Source organism: Cotesia typhae, unplaced genomic scaffold, assembly GCF_013202065.1.
Source record: "Cotesia typhae breed Kobodo isofemale line unplaced genomic scaffold, CoteBio_Ctyphae contig_48, whole genome shotgun sequence".
Lineage (NCBI taxonomy): Eukaryota > Metazoa > Arthropoda > Insecta > Hymenoptera > Braconidae > Cotesia > Cotesia typhae.
In genome coordinates, this window is record NW_027423756.1 from 4,658,239 (window position 1) to 4,677,938 (window position 19,700).

Consider the following 19,700-nt stretch of genomic DNA (forward strand, 5'->3'; position numbering starts at 1 on the left):
ATATGGAAAATCTCGTTATTCCGTAGATAACCTGGCTATCTTTGTTAGTAATTACGAAAGACATTTTCACGGATTGTATTTTATACCATTAACTGCCAGAGAAGCTGAATAACTTGTTCCACCTGCGACATTACTAGCACTGCAAGTATATTCTCCGGCATGATTTGCCGACACTGCGTCAATTGTTAGCACACTGACACGTTTACTGCTACTACTTATCGTAATGTCAGGATAATTTTGATCAATTGGTTCGCTATTTAAAGACCACTCAATAGTAATTGGAAAATCGCCCTTGAAGACTGTACATGTTGCTGTGACTGCGTCACCCCAATTTGCAGGCTCATCACCCATGACAAAGGGCACTATTTGGGGAGCAACTAGTAAAAAGATTAAAGTAAATGTTATAATGAGTTTCAAAACATTGAAAAACTTATTTGCGAGTCAATTTCCCCAAGGCTGCTTGAAAGGAAAGGAAAATATTTAGGAAGTTGTGCGACATACGACTTTTAAGGACGTACCATTAACTGTTAATGTTGCAGATTGGCTAGTTCCACCCGCAATATTAAATGCGGAACAAGTATACTCTCCCGCATGACCTGCCGCGACTGAATCGATACTCAAAATTCGATTTTTTCTTGTTGTCGCGACAATATTTATGTCAGAACGGTCACGACGAATCGGTTCACCGTTATGTGCCCACGTAATTTCAATTGGCAAATCACCTTTCAGTACAGAGCATGGGACACTTATCGACTCACCCCAGTTAACAGGACCATCAGCCATTGTAAACGGTGCAATTTGAGGAGCGACTGAAAAACTTCTACATCATTAATCTCAGAAAGTAATTAAACAAAAAAAAATTACAGCGATGGCTTAAATGGCGCAGGATAGGATTGGACAGGACAAGACGTACTGAAGAAATAATAATCTAGTACACTATTTGCACTTAAATAAGGAACAAAATATTGTCTACCGTTGACCGTCAGCTCTGCTGAATAACTTGTACTACCAGCTGCATTGGATGCAACACACGTATATTCTCCTGCATGACTAGGGCTTGCGGAATCAATCGATATAAGACTGTTTCGTTTAGTAGTTGTCACAGAAATGTGAGGATTATCATCAGTGATAGTCACACCGTTGAGAGCCCAAGACAATTCCAATGGAGTATCACCACTTACAATTGTACACACAGCTGAGACAGATTCTCCCCAATTTACTGCCTTATCTGACATCTCGAAGGGAGCAATTCGCGGGGAAACTGTTTAATTTTTAAAAACAATAATTAATAATTAAATCAAACCAAAAAAGATAAATACTACTTCTATTTGTTCGCAGAAACAGAAGTAAAATATCGTTACGAAACTTGAATATACCAGTAATAAGATTCAGTGCCACCTACTCAATACCGATGGCAATGGAATGACAATTACGCTTAACCACCTGTCGACAATGGAGTAGGAAGGGAAAGTAAGTGCCTACGCACTCTTATATACAACCAATACATGCATCACCCACGGAAATCCGTCTAGCTAACTTGTTTGTATTTGTACAAGTATGAAAATACTTCGCCTACGCATACCATTGACGGATAAATCGGTGGAATGAGAAGTAGATCCAGCTCTGTTACTCGCACTACAAGAATATATTCCTGCATGACGCGCTGCTACTGATTCAATTGTCAAGGTACTGGCTCTATTGCCACTCTTTCTCACCGCAATATCTCGATGCTGATGATTGTTATCGGGAGTTATTACCTCACTATCAATTGCTATGCCATTCAATGACCAAATGATGTCCATCGGTAGGTCACCTTTTATTACAGCACACTGTACAGTTGCCATATCTCCAGCATTTGCTGCCTCTCCACCGAATGAAAAGGGAGCTATCTGTGGAGTCACTGTAATTTCCGTGCAGTTATGGGTATTTTATATGGATTCTAATCAGGAGGTTATTCTTATACCGATAAGTATAGGATATAAAAGAGTTTGAGTGTTGTAATAATCATGTCGAATAGAAGAAGCGATGTGTATTAGGAGTTATAAATCACAGAGTTCGTTATCGTTAAATCGAAACGACTCGTTTATATGTGTGTGGACGGCGGAGACGTTTACATACGGCAAATAGCGATTCGATGAGCTCGAGATTTTATTACAGGAAGCAATTAGCTAAAAAGTCCCCGCGCGACCAGTGTAAGATTTGTTTTTGCAGAGAAATAAATTAATATCATCGTTGTCATGCTTAAGTAATACAAAAAATTAAGAAAATAATAAAATTTATCATTACCGCTGACGAAACAGCTCAAAATTAAAATTCAAAGGGAAATAAAAGTACAAATTTATATAGACAACGATGACAATATAAAATAATGAAGCTCAACATAAAATTTGAAACTCTACAAAACATTTATTTCAAGCTACCATTGACCGCGAGAACAGCTATATGACTGTGAGATCCGGCCGCGTTCGATGCGACGCATTTATATTTTCCAGCATGTCTTGCCGATACGCTATCGATGCTCAAAAAGCTGACCCTTTTATTATCAACGATTGTTATGTCACTACTATCGAAGTCAATAATTGGTTGATCGTTGATCATCCACATGAATTTTACTGGCAAGTCACCTTTGATGATCGTGCATGAAATTGAAAGCATTTCTCCAGAGTTGAGAGGCTCCTCGCCAAATGAAAACTGTAGGACTTGAGGCGCGACTGCGAATATAACCGTTCATCTATTATACAATTATTCCAAATTTTCAACTTAATCATTCAGTTCATGGACGTAATTATCAGTGCGCCAAGTAATTGTATTGAAACAAGTAAATAAACATCGAAAACAGAGGTGAGGAAAAAAGAAAGGAGAAGCTGTTTCGAAAAGGAGGCATAATAACTGACGTGTTCATCAATTGTTTCAAATTACTATATCATGATGAACTGGAGAACATATGCGTGCAAAATAATGTAAACAAGCAAATGATGAATAAAAAATAGTCAACTAATATAATGATTAGATGAAAAATGATAAATATTATTTGGATAAACTAAATGAACAAATAAAACATAACAAGCTATATGTATATCACAGCTTATAGCTTCGATCAGATGAATCCGCGAACCGTTTACTGTGAGAGGTGTCGAGTAGAAAGATGTCCCAGCCGGGTTCTCAGCTGTGCAAACGTAATCTCCCGCATGTTTTGCAGTCAAAGAAGATATCATTAACATGCTAACACGATCCGCGACCTTCTTCGCGATCACGCCGGATGAACCGCCCATTTCTTCACCGGGATAGCTCCAGCGTATTGTTAAAGGCAAATCCCCGGTAGGCACAATGCATTGCAGGTTCGCGAACTCTCCGGCATTCATTGGTAACTTGGTGAACGCAAATGATTGTACCGTGGGTGGCACTGAAGGGATCATATGGTACGTGTACGATCATTTATGTTTTGTTACTCCCATCGATTATGCTATTGATTAATAATAATAACTAAAACTATAACATATAACCAAATCGAGAAATGCTTGACACTTATTGAATCAGTGCTGTTTCGAAAAATTAATTAGACAAATGGAGTTATTTTAATTTTTTTTTTTTTTTTTTTTTTTTTCGATAACATTTTATATTTGTGATTCGACGCTTGTGGCACTCACAAATTGTTTTCTTTTTGTCCGGTAGAATCTATATAGTACAGCTGTCCGCAGGTATATGGACGGAATTCGAAGGAAGGAAAGCAGCTTCTCAAATCACGGCAGGTGTTACCAAGGATACGTACCCACCTGCCGCTTGCCCGATGTACCATTCAACCGATCCACATTTTAAATTTAACCCATCGACATATATTCGCTTCGAAAATAAGCAATTTTTTAATAAATTTTATTTCGCCGCTGTAAAAATATATTATTATACATTTTAAAATTAATCAATAAAATTGCAGTTTATAAAAATTCGGATCAAGAGCTGAAAAGTTATTAATTTAATAAATAAAATAAATTTAAATAGATGACAAGAAAAATAACATTTGCAAAAAACTGCATAAATAATTCTGTCATTTTCCTTAGAATTATAATATTTTACAAAAATAAAGAATGAAAAAAAAGACAGAGGCTTAGATAGTTTACATGTATTCTAGGGGATTCCGCAGAGATTTTATTATTCAGTTGGTGAACATAGTATACGGTGCCGCCTGCCATATGGCCTGAAGCTACGAGTGGTACACTCGAGAACCAACGTCAAACTCTTGTATTTTAATGTCATTACCCGGTCTTTCTTGTCATCTATTTGTCGAGTGATTAATGAATAGCTTGCATAAATAATCTAATTAATTATTAATGTATCGCAGTTCATTAAAAAATGATTCAATTATTGCCGTTGCAATTTGCCACAGTAGTTAACAAAACATTAAATTTACATACAATTTTTATTATTCAATAATAATATTGATTTATGAATTAATAAATAATTTACTCTGATCATGTTTGGAAAATCTGAATTATTTATACCTAAATTTTTTAATTGAATCATAATTTTTGATAAATATTTATAAAATTTGAAATTAAAAATTGCACCTACCCATAACTTGAACTTCAAGAGTTCCTCTTGCGCTGTATCCTTGAGCATTGCGTGCCACACATGTGTAAGTTGCTTGATCACTGTGTCTCTCTACGTTTTCGATGATAAGCGTTCCATTTGGAAAAACTTTCTGTTTCCTGTTGATCGGCAAAACACGAGTGTCTCGTTCCCATACAATGCTGTCAATTGGGTAACCGGCGACTGGACAAGTTACTCGAAGAGTTTCTCCAGCGACGATGGCTTTTTTGTCCATGTGTCGGATGAAAGGCAAACCGTAAACATTGAGACGTGCTGAATGCTCCGCTGATCCGACCTAAAGTATTTACCGGTACATTAAATATTTTATTGATGATATAACAACAAAATATGATAACGATCGATGAGAGATTGAGAATGAAGTAATTAACGATAGATATAAATCACCTTTGAAGCTGCAATACACTTGTAGAGTCCACCATCATTCGTGTGAATGCTTGAGATGTTCAAATGCGATACGACATCACCGTTGACCTTGACGTACTGTCCAACCTGGAGTCTTTCCGTGTTTGATAAGCGCTTGCCGTCGAGTTCCCAAGTTATTTCAGGAGTTGGATTACCGCTGGCTACACACTTGAGGAACATGCTTGGTCCCGGTTGGAGAGTTTCTTCTTGGAAAGCCTGCTTTATTTGGGGTGGTTCAACTGTAACCAGATATATTCGATTGTGTGAATTTATTGAGAAACTTTCTGTTCTCTTGAAGATATGACAAATCAAAAAATTATTCGATATTGAAAAAATAGTTTGTTTGAAATTTCACTTTTGATTCAGAATATTTAATTCTTTATTCGAGATATTAACTTTTTAATCAGTTTATTATAACTCTTGAAAATTTTAATCGAAATTAAAAAAAAGTCAATTAATTTTATGGTTTGTTCGGTAAACTTTATGATTACTACAGTAAAATTTCATATAAGATTGCAATAAAATTTGGAGAAAGAACTTCGAAATCTATTTCAGTTATCAACAAATGCGGTAATTTTTCTAATGAATATAGCAGTGAATTTAAAAAGAAAATTTCTCCCGAAATGAAATCAAAACATTGACGTATTTCTTCTACTTTATCTATTATCCTAAAAAAATAAATTCATCGAAGTAGAAGTTTCGTTTTCTTGAGAGAAAGAAGAAATTTCTGCTTAAAACATTAACACAAACTGTAAAAAAAAAAATTTATTATAAATTATCAAAAATTATTCTTTCATGAAGACTTAATTTCATCGGTCAAACATAATGTACTTTTGAATAAAGTGCTAATTTTTACTGACCGGACATACATAGATCTGAATCCAAGAATTTAAAAAACAATAAAAAATTTTTGAAGCAGTACAAATAATTTTCATGGCTTCTATTTAATTACTTACATCGTCCTCCAAGCTTCAACTCAGCCGTCGCTTGAGCGCTTTCTTGATCATTCCTCACAAAACATTGATACATTCCCTTATCTTCTTTCTTGACACTTTCAATTCTGAGAACGGGATCTTCATGCCCAAGAGCCTTGCCATCCTTCATCCACGAAATAGTCTTAATAGGATTTCCTCGGACGTTGCAAGTAAAAGTAGCTGGTCTTCCAAAATCGACAGTCTGAACCCTGGGTTCAATTTCAGCTGCTAATGGTGCCGTGACAGTGAGAACAGTCTCAACGCTTTCGCCTCCAACTGAATTGTTCACAATACAAAGGTACTTTCCAGAGTCTTCAACACGTGCTTCTCGGATAATCAAAGTTCCGCTGACCTGACGAACTCTTTCATTCAGCTGAACTGGCTGTCTGCGTGTCGTACCTTCGATAAACTTGTACCATCTGCAACAAAAAAAATTTCAAGCCATGAAATTAAAATATAAAATGTATTTTCGCGATAAATAGTTCCCTTGAGCAATTCGATCATTTATTTAAATCATTTCTACACACGACCTCAACCGTTTAATGACATAAGTTTGAACTACGGCTAAAGACTCTCGAACTGTATTTTATAGATAAAGATGAGTAAAGCAAATACGGCAAGTAAATGTAAGAGTGTGTTAATAAAGAGAGAATATCAGAAAATCTGTGACACGCGATAACATGCGCGTGTACCTAGAAATCGGTGCAGGGAATCCTTGAGCCGCGCACGCAAGCGCCAATGGCTCTCCTTTAACACCGTCATTCTTATTCAAACCATCCCCGGTACTCTTTGGTGCAGTTTGACCCGATGGTTCTGAAAGTAAAAGGGTCAAAACTCGTTTACCGATTACTTCACGAGAGCACCCACTTCTCGCCTTTTTTAATTTTCAAACTCTTTAATCCTTTATTATCATTCACTCGTTCACTTCTCGAGCCCTAACTTTATAATTAATTTTAAATCTATTGTGTTATTTAACGCTGACTACTTACACATCCTGCTTTTTAGCTCTCCATTGATGAACTTATAATTAGATTGAATAAAAAAAACTTATAAAATACTACCATACCTTACCAGAAGACATCGTTTAGTCCCTACGTTGTCCTGAACCGTCAAAATACTAGGTAATAAGCATGCAAAACAACATCTAATCATACAAATTGAGAAAAAAAAAAAGCGTGCAATTCTAAGGAAAATTGATTTGAAAAAAATCTATAGCATCAGAATGTGAAAAAGAGAAATATTTCAGAACATTAAACTACCTAGTAATTGGAGGGGGGTGTGACTGAAGCGAATGACCAAGAGCCACATTCTGTCCCTCAGACGTCTGAATAATTTCCCCTCCCTCAAACTTTTTCCCTGTAGTACGAGGTGCAATATCGACATTTCCCTCTGTAAGAAGGGGAGCTAATGGGAATTCTGCTGCGTAATTCGATGAAATAGTCTAATAAATATACCTTATGACTGGAACAGGAGACCCCTGAACTGCACAATTTAACGCCACAATACCAGATCTCGGAACGTCGACGAGTTTACCACCCTCATATCGCTCCCCTGCTATTCTGGGGGCTACATTACTGCTTGGCTCTGTAAGTTTTCGAGCAAGGGATAATGTGACATATGGTTGAGAATGCAATTGTCGATAATATTTAATATTCATTAAATATCACAAGAAGCTGTATTTAACGATACGATACTTTGAAAGTAAAATCAATAAACACCTGAATGATAGCACAGGGGATGACTCAATCAAACATGTTAGTTGGAATATTTGTGGTACTCGAAACTTGAACCATCCTTGTTATCAGATTTATCAGGAATGTTTAAAAAAATTCTATCAATGAACTAATAGAGATCATTTGTAAACTGGTAGTGGGAATTTTTGAAGAGTGGATAGGAGATGTCAATTTCTGTAGATATAGTCACTCATTACGATATCTCTAGAACTATAAGACCTAGAGACTTGAAATTTAGCAGAAATATTCCTTTCGCCGAGTAGAGGTCAGCTCAGAACGGATTTTACGACATTCCACCCACAAGGGGGGTTGCGGGGGCGTTAACAATGAAAAATTCCCGTTTTCAAACTATAGCTCCTATCAACTTCAAATTTGGTAGGAATCTTCTATAAGAGATGTAGAGATAATCTATCAATGAATTTTACGATATCTCATCCCCAGAGGGTTGAGGGGGTAGATATTAACAATGAAAATTTTTAATTTCCAAGCTATAGCTCCTATAGACTCCAAATTTAATCGAAGTCGTCTACACGTGATACAAAAATGATCTAAAAACGGATTTTACACCGAATCACCTTCAATAAAGATCGCTGGGGTGGGTGTTAACAATAAAAAATTTTAATTTTTAAAATATAGCTTCAAAAAGCTGCAAATTTGGTAATGATCTTTTATTTGTCATGTAGAGATCATCTCAATACGGATTTCAATAAATTCTACTTTCGATTCGATGGAATGTGGAACCTGTGCAAGTCAAAATAATACTCCAATTGAATTGCAAGTCTAGATCTAAAACTACAATTCTATAAAGTGCCCAGCGGAGCGGGCGGGCAACAGCTAGTGGAATATAAATTGAGAATGTGCAAATGATGTAAAGGTCAAAAACATGTAAGTATACTGTGACGATATTATGTACAAAATCCATACAGAAGCTGAGGTTTTAATAATCGGTCATTGCACGCGGAAAAGAGTAAACTTTGCGTAGGCGACAATATTTATCAACGGATTGGAATCTTTAGAACTACATTATGAAGGCTCACCTATAGAAAGGTGTTGGACTTCCTTGAGCCTCACAAAGTAATGTTAGAATCGTTCCCTGATGCTTCAACAGTTCGTCAAACTTTGATCTTGGTGGCAGACGGGGAGGACCACTGCCGACTGGTTCTACAATAATACTTCTATCAATAAACAGCTTTTGCACAATTTTCACATCAAAGCGCTCTTAATACCGGGAAAGGGCACGCCAGAATTCGTCAAAGGCAACTATATATCGAACTATACATCTCGAATTATGCCATTGCAGACATACCTGAATATCGGAAGAGGATTCGCTTGAGCTTGACAAAGCATAGTAATCGAGGAGTTTGCGGATGACGTCAGAACTGTTATCTTAGCTGTAGCAGCTACTCGAGGAGCCGCGCCATTGACCGGTTCTAAGAAGTAGTTTGTATTGATGATTAAAATTCGTTTAAACTTCCTATATTTATACAATTAATGTACAAAAAGTTATGGTATAACTAACAATATAAATCAGTAATAAAAGCTATACCTAAAGTTCGGTAAAGGGTGCCCCTGCGCCTGACACGACATCGTCACCGTCGCACCGAGGGACTTTCCAAGGACATCGTATTTGGCGGTTGATGCAACTCGTGGCTTTGCGCCATTAACCGGTTCTGTATAACATGCCCATGAACAAAAATATTAAGAAGATAAAGGTATAATATCCTCGTAGAAAGTTATAATTAACAAACCTAAATATAGGAGCAGGGAACGCTTGAGCATCACACAGAAGACTAATTTCAATGTTGGTTAAAACTTCGAATGAATTTATCTTTGCTGACTTAGGAAACTTTGGTGCGACTCTTCCAGCGGGATCTAATCATGGGAATTTTGCGTTAAGCTCATCAGAAATAATTTAAATCTAATACTTCGAATGTAATTACATTGAATCAATTTCATAATTACATAGTAAAAGAGAAAAGTTTGGGAAATCTAAAAGTATATGACTCATGATGCTTATTAAATTTTTAATAAAGAATATGTTGTATTGCTGATTTATAAAGCAAAGTGAAAAGTAGAAAATTCACTGTCGATTATTTACATAATTTTTATTTCGAATATTTCTCGGTGTTTCTTTCACTTAATAAACTGAACATCAGCTAGAATTATATGTAAGTGTATAAGTAAAAAATTTACCAACATAAATAGATATATGAAAGACTAACATTTATATTCTCATAGATATTTAAAATATCAAATCCTTTATAGATAAAACAAATCTAGACATACTCTTTTTCATTAATTTTTAAGAAAAATTTGTTGATTTATTTTGATGTATTTATACTCTTTCTATACTAAATCAATTTTAAAAATTAAAAAATGAATTGAGATTAAATTATCTGTTCGATAGTATACAAATTGTTTCAGTTCCATTAACCGCCTAGACTATGATGACGAAAATAGTCAACTAGAAGAGCAGAAAAAATTTTTAAACCGTGAAACTTTTTCGATTGCTTCACATTATGAGTCGTGCTACATCGTTCGACATAAAACAATACTAAGAATTCAATTTCTTCAAATCTGTTTTACCTGAATGTTGGAACAGGGTAAGCTTGTGCTTGACACAATATGACTATATTGCTATCAATTTTCCTTTCCATCAAACTGCCTTTTTCTCCAAGAATTGAGGGTGCTTTAGTTCCCACAGGTTCTGTTAAGAAACTTCAATGTTTACTACCCATCAATATTGTAGAATAACTAACTAACCTGAACGCTGGTTTGGGAAATGCTTGGGCATCACATAGAAGACTCGTTTCAATGCCACCCAATACCTCGAACGAATCTGTTTTAGCCGACTTGGGAAATTTCGGCGAAACGCGACCGGCCGGATCTAATGAATTTATGAAGCGAGTTAGTAACGTGATTTACCTGAAAGCAGGAACAGGGTAACCTTGACCATGACATGGTATCACGATATTGGTGCCACCACGTCGCTTCATATAGCTCCGTTCTTCGCCTTGGATTGAAGGAGCTTTGCTTCCAACAGGCTCTAACAATCGCGAACAATGAAATCAGTGTAAACAAACGCAATTCAATAAAATACGTATATGTACCGGAAATTTGGGACTGGGTAGCCTTGTCCATAGCATGGGATCACAATATCAGTACCACCGCGTCGCTTCATCGAGCTGCCCTCTTCGCCTTGAATCGAAGGAGCTTTGCTTCCAACAGGTTCTAATTTTCGCGGAGAATCACAATATTAATGTAGATAAGAGAAAATATATGTACCGAAAACTTGGGACTGGGTAACCCTGAGCTGGACACGACATCACGACACTTGTATTTGCACTTTTAGTTTTCCACCCTCCTCTTAACTCTCCAATAAAAGCTGGCGCTTTGCTACCAACGGGCTCTAATACAAAAATTAGGACAGACTTTTGAGAATAGAAAGGATTAATTACCTGAATGCGGGAACCGGATAACCCTGTGCTGGACATGGCATCGCTAATGTAGAATTTAAGTGCTTATTTACCAACCACCCTGAAGCTTTTATGTCTCCCGTAAATGCTGGAGCTTTGCTACCAACAGGCTCTATCAAAAGTAATAACTTAGCGGCATAACATCCGAGCGGACCCTTACAGTTAATCATCAATAAAAATTACATTTACCGGAATGCCGGTACAGGGTACGCTTGAGCAGGGCAACTCATGACAATTATTGAGTCTTTGAGTTTTTCAACCATCCATCCCTTCATTTCACCGGTAAATGTTGGTGCTTTAGTTCCTACTGGCTCTGTCCACGGATGGATTAAGCATCAAAATAATGAAGATAAATAAAAATAATTACTTAAAGCTGGGAAGAGGATAACCCTGGGCTGGACATGTCATCACGATGCTCGATTTTTCTCTTTCTTGTATCCACCAACCCTTAACGATTCCCGTAAACGCTGGTGCTTTAGTTCCAACAGGTTCTAAAAAATCGGACCATACGTCGATTTACAGTCGCGGTTAAATATTTAAACAGCAATGAAGAAATGCACGTGCAGCATAAAGTTTGCTATAAAAATGATTTGTACCGGAAAGCTGGAACGGGATATCCCTGCGCCGGACACGTTATAACTATGCTAGAGCTTGAATGTTGATTCATCCATCCACCTTTCAACGTTCCGGTTATCGTTGGAGCTTTACTACCCACAGGCTCTACGGTATTGAAGTGAATTGATAATGTTTTGCTTAATTACTAAAAACAAAGTTATTTTCTACCTGATCTTTGGAATCGGATGCCCCTGCGGATTACACAAGATACCAATATTAGAACCTTGGTGCCGTAAGAAGAAAAATGACTTGACATCTCCGAGAAACGTGGGGGCTTTGCTGCCCACAGGGTCTAGATTAAATATAGAATAGAAAAGGCATTTGAGAATCATCACTTCCCTCTCGACGTCGAACAAGGTCACATGCGGCCCCCTACACTCTAATAATTTATTAACCGCTTGATCTATCTTTACCCCTCTTTGTAACTCAATCTTATTAATAATTAGCGTACCTAGTTATCGGAGCTGGATGTCCCTGAGCATTGCAGGAAATACTAAGAGCTTCGTTCTTCTCACGATTCAACAGATTAATCTTTAAATCGCCAGAGAAGGTAGGAGCTTTACTTCCAACGGGCTCTGAACGTTAAATTAAGTGACGATATGTATTAAATGTGTAATTAGTGTCCTATTTACCTAGTAACGGGTACAGGGCTCCCCTGGGCAGCACAAACCAACGCAGTGTCTTGGCCTTTTAATCTCCCTATAGTGCGACTTAGGTCATCAGACGACAAGGCTGGTGACTTTGCACCCACCGGCTCTGGAAAGTTTTTTCATTCATTTTGCCACTCTAAGGTCCAATGATACTTAAGGAAATTAATATTATTGATGCTCATTCAAGTGTATTAAAAAGTCGACACATTTTCTTTTCAAATGATTTTGAATTTTTGTTAGGAAATGTTAAAATAAAGACACTATTGAAATTTGAACCCTGAATAACGATATTTTGAAGTCACGAATTGAAATTTTTTATTTTCAATTCAATTCTTAATTATACTCAAGGTACAACAAATTTTTTTTTCGAAAAATGATTAAATTTATTTAAATAATAATAATTTCACGTTAAATAAAAGAAATTTTGAAATCTTCAAATGCGTCCAATTTTAATCTTGAAGAACTTTCGAAAAAGTCAATTTATTGAAAAATCATAGACTTTTTTTATGGCGTTCAGTTCTAACAAGAACATATGTAACAAGGTATAAAATTTTAAAATTAAAAAAAGTTTCTTCCTATGCTATTCAAGGTAAAATGAAAAATTTCGTGACCTGGAAATATCAATAGTACGGGCTTCCATAACAGGATTATTATTTTGATTTTTTTCTTTAAAACTTCTCGGTTATTAAAAAATAATTTTTTGACTGTTATTTATACACCTTAATGGTATGACTAGATACACTTGAGAGAGGAGTAGTCAAATGGGAAATCCCTACTGAATACACGGACAATTATAGTTTATCACATCTGATATTCCATGCGGAATCATTAATTACTCTGACTAATGAAGGGCACCGTCAATGAGTTACCTTGAAACAGGAGAAGGGCTGCCTTGAGCATTGCATTGAAGAGCAATTATAGTACCCTGACGTCTTGCATAACCACTGAATGAGCTATCACTTGAAAATTTGGGAGCTTTAAGTCCAACCGGTTCTGTACAAACAATAAAAACTCTAAAACTCGTTCAAAAAAAAAATACAACCAGGACAGGGTATACATTCTAATGGTAATATGTATATTCACATATCAAAACTCAATTTTTGAACTTATTTACCTCGATATTGGAGCCGGACTCCCTTGAGCATTGCATTGAAGATCAATATCGACCCCCTTACGTCTTGCGTAACCACTGAATGAAAGATCACTCGAAAATTTGGGAGCTTTCAGTCCGACAGGCTCTAAATAGACATTGAAAACTCAAGAAGTCAATTCAAAAAAACGGTACCGGGACAGGGTATTTATTTAAACAACAGTGCTTTTATTTCTGCAATACCGAAAGTAACTTTCGAATATTTTATTTACCTTGAGATAGGAGCCGGGCTACCTTGAGAGTTACACTGAAGAGCAATGTCAATGTTCTGACGTTTTGTATAAGTACTTGATGAACTATCACTCGAGAATTTCGGAGCTTTCAAGCCAACAGGTTCTATTTCGACGACAGAAAAAAAGGGAATAATCGATAAAACAATGGAATATTCATTAACCACAAGAGACAGGGCTTCCCACAACATTGCCGGACATGAACTTTCACACCTACTTCTACTCGTCGAACATAATGTTTTTGCATTATTTATTTTATAAACATTTTTAGGTAATAGCGAACGTGTTACCTCGCTGTCGGCACGGGGCTTCCTTGAGCGTAACACTCTAATGCTATCTGTGATTTGGCACGTTTTGTCCAAGCACTAAGAGAATTTTCGGTTACGAATTTCGGCGCCTTTAACCCAACTGGCTCTAAATTGAAAATCAAAAAATATCGATGATATTTAATAGATGAGATATACTGTAAAAATTTTTTCAAGCGCATGAAAGTTACATCAAGTATTATGTTAAATTTGAATAGTATTAATTCAATAATTTATATCATCAAATGAGAATACACAGAAAAAAAAATTTACTTGAATCAAGTAAACAATTTTGAAGAATTTCATTATCTTGATTTGACTTGAAAAATTCTTAAACTAAGAAATTTTTCTTGGTTTAAATAAATTTTACTTAATTTAAAAATTTTTCGTCTTGATTCAAGTCAATAAAACTTTTCAAAATTATTTTCTAGGTTCAAGAATTTTTCTATTGATTCAAGATCATTTTTTTTCAGTGTATAAATCTACGTTGAAATTTTAATTTGCATCGAAATGAAAAAGAATGTATGCAATAACATCAATTTAAAAAGTTTTTAGATTTTTTTTGGCGTATTAAACCTTCATGTGGCTTTAACCGGCTATGTTAAATAATGTCTTCATCTGTTCGATTTTCTACAACTATATCTACTGGTATTGATTAATAGGGAGAATATGTATTTCCGTCAGAATATTAGTTAACATCGAATCGAATTAATACCATCCAAATCAAACACTATACTTGATGAAATTTTCCTACAATTTTAATGAATCTCACATCAAACCAAGTCTAAAATATTTTTAACTGTGTACATAAAATACTTCCGGGACAGGATAACCCACAAAAATATCTATTCAACCAAAACAATTCAACTACAATACCTTGTTAATGGAGCTGGGTTACCCTGAGCATTGCACATAAGAGCTAAATGTGCTCCTTTTCGTCTAGAAAAAGTACGTGATTCATCATCACTGGAGAAGGATGGTGGTTTAAGACCCACAGGCTCTGAATGAATGTAACAAAGAAAGCGATACTACTCATGAACATTGATATTGATATTGAAATTGATACTAAGTGGTTATATTAACAATAACTTCCTACCTATAGATGGGCACAGGGAAACCCTGCAAAGGACAGGTTAAACTTGCAGTGTCACTTGAACGAACATCCCACCATTCAAGTTTACGATTAGCTGGAAGCTTAGGCTGTGTGCTGGTACTTGGCTCTAAATAAATAATCGATCAGACGATGATTATATATGCATGAAAAAAAGGTCCGTAGGCATGAATAAAAAAAACGGGGACAGGGATACTTGAGCGGGTAAAGCCTTCCACACGATTGCTAGCCCACATCTTGAAAACCTCACGAGTAACTTTTTTCAAACAAGTGGATGACCGACGTATGAATAGGAGTATTCAAGTTTCATTATCTCTTTTCTTTTGTCTAAAAGCATTTCGCTCAGTCTTTGTTCTTGCTATCCATTTCGGATACTTTGGCAGGGTGCCCAGAAATCCGTATAATCGCTTTTACTAAACTTATACCGGGAGATCATAAGGCGATAAATCTGAAAAGCCTCACCTCGATAGTGCTACTGGATATGCCTGCACTGGGCACATAAGCGTAGCTGATCCATTTAAACGAACCTCCACTAATTCAATTTTTCGATTTGCTGTTAGCTTCGGTTTAGTGCTGGCACTTGGCTCTGAATTTATCATTTCCAAATATTAATTTAAATTATACTTTTTTCTTAATTACCAACCGTGTAATCGGAACAGGGAATCCTTGACCCGGGCAAGTCAACGCCACCGCGGAAGATCTTGTAGTCGGTTTTACAACCTTGATGTCGTCATTCGTAAACTTTGGTTTCGTGCTAGATACGGGTTCTATAACCACGAAGATGAAACAAGTTTAAAGACTAACCATGACTAGTTTTCGTGGGACAGGGTTATTATAGGATATATTGGAATAGTCACGAACCGTGAAATCGGCACCGGAAACCCTTGAGCTGGACAAGTCAAAGATACCGAAGTAGACATCGACGTCGGCATTAATACCTTAATATCAGCATTGAGAAACTTTGGCTTTGCGCTGGTCACAGACTCTAGATTAGGAAAAGTAAAGAGTTTAACGATGATATAAAAGTTTAATGACTAGCCAACCGATGCATACCTAAATGAGGGCACGGGATATCCCTGTGCAGGGCAACTAAGCGTAGCAATTTCCTCGTTTGAACGAACAGTCACTTCGAGAGTTCTCACGGAAACCCCTGAGAATTTTGGTTTCGTACTTGCCATAGGTTCTACCCGATAATCAACAAAAAAATAGCATGATTTATTCATTCATTGAAGTTAAAACTAAATTAAATAATGACCAAGTTACCTGAAAGCTGGCACGGGAAACCCTTGAACTGGACATAAAAGAGTTGTCGAAGCATACATGTAGATGCTAGGGTTAGTTGATTTAACATCCAACGAAGTTAGTTTCGGTTTTGTACTCGATACAGGTTCTGCATCGAATTGATATATAATAAATAGCAAAGTGCTCACCATAGAAATATCAGAAGTTAATGCTACGATATTTAAGGATTTACTTCAACTTACTTGAAGAAAGGGACAGGATACGCCTGAGCAGGACATTGCACAGTCACACCACGGCCCTCGTATGTATCGAAAGTCTGGCTTTTGAGTATTGATGAAAATTTTGGCCTTGCTAAGCCAACGGGTTCTACATCAAATTGATGTACCATAAATTATCAAAGTATTTGTAAAGAATCAAAACATCAGCAAATGATGTTACGATGTTTAACTTCAACTTCCTTGAAGAAAGGGACAGGATACGCCTGAGCAGGACATTGTATAATCACACCACGGCCTTCATATGTATCGAAAGTCAGGCTTTTATGTATTGAAGAAAATTTTGGTCTCGCTAAGCCGACGGGTTCTACATCAAATCGACATACCATAAAATACTAAAGTGTTTGCAAAGAATCAAAACATCAGTAACTGATGTTACGATGTTTAACTTAAACTTACTTAAAGAAAGGGACAGGATACGCCTGAGCAGGGCATTGTAGAGTCACACCACGGCCCTTGTATGTGTCGAAAGTCCGACTCTTGTCTATTGTCGAAAACTTTGGTCTGGCTAAACCGACCGGCTCTACGAGAATCAACCCCGGAATTTAAAATAACAAAAAAAAAAGTGATTGGATAATATCATTAATTCCATGCCAAGACAGGGCTTCATCGTCTTTTTCAAAACAACAACCTACCTAAATGTAGCGACAGGATACGCTTGAGCAGGACAAAGCATGGTAAAACTTGAGTCCTTGTTCACCCGGACACCAATATCATTTACTGAAGGAAACTTGGGTTTTGAGCTTGAAGCGGGTTCTGAAGAGAAATTTAATAGAAAATTACAAAGAGTGATAAAGAGTTCGATGCTGGAAAAGGGTACCTCAAAGCGTTCTGCACTTCAATCAAATATTGTAATTGTAACCTACCGATATAGGGGTACTGGAAAGCCTTGAGCAGGGCAAAGAAGAGTAATGCTTTTTCCTACCGAGCCTGAGAATCTCAGAAGATCACTTGGACCAGATAGTTGTGGCCTGGTACTTGATGCCGGCTCTACGTTTCATTAACAAACAAACGTAATTTAAAGTAATAATAGTCCATTTACCTGTATGAGGGAACGGGAAATCCTTGAGCTGGACAGAGAAGGGTCATCGCGCCACCGAGCGTCACTCGAAATGCTTGTGAATCAACCATCGTTTGAAATTTCGGGCGGGCACTTGCGATGGGCTCTACAACGACGGATACACATGTGGTTGTGAAAGGAATAGAAGGTCGAAGAACAAAAACACGCAACGTATTATTAGGATCGGGCTCCATGCAATAGCATCAATGTGATCGTTATTTATTTTTATTCTCCTCTTCTTTCTTATTGTAATTAAAGAAAGAATGAATGGAAGAGAAAACATGTGAATATCGATTGGATACTTCTACCTAAATGCTGGAACAGGAAACGCCTGGGCGGGACAGAAGAGAGTCTGTGTGTGACCTTGACGAATACCAAATGCACGCATTGTGTCAGTCATTGGGAATTTCGGTCGAGCACTTCCTACGGGTTCTGCAATGATGCAAAATGCAAAGAAGAAAGAGAACAAACAAGTTATCTTACTGGGGAGTCTTTAGATTTTTGTTTTTAGTCTTTACCTGATAGCTGGAACAGGAAAAGCTTGAGCTGGACAAAATAGTGTAAGAGGTTCATAGAAGTTAACGGTGTAAGCTCTCAGCTTTTCGGTCATTGTGAATTTTGGCTTAGTACTCGCAACTGGTTCTGCATAGAATGAATAAATAGATGATAGAATCATTGAATGATCAATGGACTCAGAAAAGAGTGATATTGACATGATAAATATGATCCTACCTGAAAGCTGGAACGGGAAAGGCTTAAGCCGGACAAAAAAGTGTCTGCGTTTTGCCAAGATAAACTGTATATGTGCGCGATGTGTCCGTCATCGGAAATTTTGGTCTCGCACTGGTGACAGGTTCTACACGGAATAATTAATTAAAAAAATCAAGCAGAGAAATACGATGCGATAAAGAAAAAAAAACGAAATAAATTCAACAAAGATAGCTCTAACTATAAGAGGATAAAATACATTTTTTATATATATATATATATATATATATATATATATATATATATATATATATATATATATATATATATATATATATATGTGTGTGTGTATTTTAATAAAAAGAAGCAAGAGTAGGCAAGAAGCAACGATAAGACATTCATACGAAGTATACTAATACGTGACCTGAATTTATGATGATTTTTATTTTATTTTTTTTCTTACACGCAAATAAGAAATAAAATATCTATTTATATACCTGAACGCTGGAACGGGAAATGCCTGTGCTGGACAAAAGAGTGTTAAGGGTTCATTCGAGCGAACCGTGTAGGTACGCGAATTCTCCGTCATCGGGAATTTCGGCTTTGTACTGGTGACGGGTTCTATTTTAAAAGAAAACAAAGAAAAAATATTTGTGATAGCTTCCAAGACTCGTCGCCTCATCTACACAATCCACTTCATTTTTTATAGTACCCACTCCACTCATTCTAGGTTGTCTCGTCGTGTAAAGTATAAAGCAACAACCAAATAAAAAAAATTTAACAAATCGCTTGGATAAAGTTTTGTTGCATCAAAGATTGATCTTTCTATAAATATCCATCAATAGAATTGATTTGTTAATGCTTTTTCTTAAAACTGCATCAATTGTGCATACCATTGTTCGATATGAGCAAAATGTCAACTTTCGTCTTACTTACTATAGTACAGAATAACTATAGTTTGGCTCGGGTGTTAAAATTTGAAAAGCAATTCACAAGGGAAGAAAAAAAAAAAAGAAAGTCATATTATAGACTTACTTGTGTATGGGAACGGGGAATCCCTGCGCAGGGCATAACAACGTTACAGAACCGTCCATGGTAGTTCGAAAACTTCTTGAGTCATCAATCGTCGGGAACTTTGGCTTAGCACTCCCAATTGGCTCTAAA

At 36.5% G+C, this 19,700-nt stretch overlaps 2 protein-coding genes across 3 annotated transcripts in view; both read right to left on the bottom strand.

Annotated features, from left to right (window-relative positions):
* Positions 1 to 19,700, bottom strand: part of Dscam1 (Down syndrome cell adhesion molecule 1) — an 80,185-nt gene that overhangs the window by 25,325 nt on the left and 35,160 nt on the right. The window contains exons 7-10 of one of the 2 annotated variants that reach the window (XM_074246934.1): positions 13,570 to 13,693; positions 5,964 to 6,400; positions 4,990 to 5,246; positions 4,567 to 4,879 (exon numbers count right to left, since the gene is read on the bottom strand). In XM_074246934.1, the coding sequence (XP_074103035.1) occupies positions 4,567 to 4,879; positions 4,990 to 5,246; positions 5,964 to 6,400; positions 13,570 to 13,693 (1,131 nt within the window). Of the gene's footprint in view, positions 1 to 4,566; positions 4,880 to 4,989; positions 5,247 to 5,963; positions 6,401 to 11,172; positions 11,439 to 13,569; positions 13,694 to 19,700 lie in introns of those variants that run through there. The other variant, XM_074246935.1, reaches the window with a different exon arrangement.
* Positions 67 to 485, bottom strand: LOC141530073 (cell adhesion molecule Dscam1-like). Its single transcript, XM_074246937.1, has one exon. It carries the CDS (start codon positions 349 to 351, stop codon positions 67 to 69), a length of 285 nt encoding a protein of 94 aa, XP_074103038.1. The 5' UTR covers positions 352 to 485.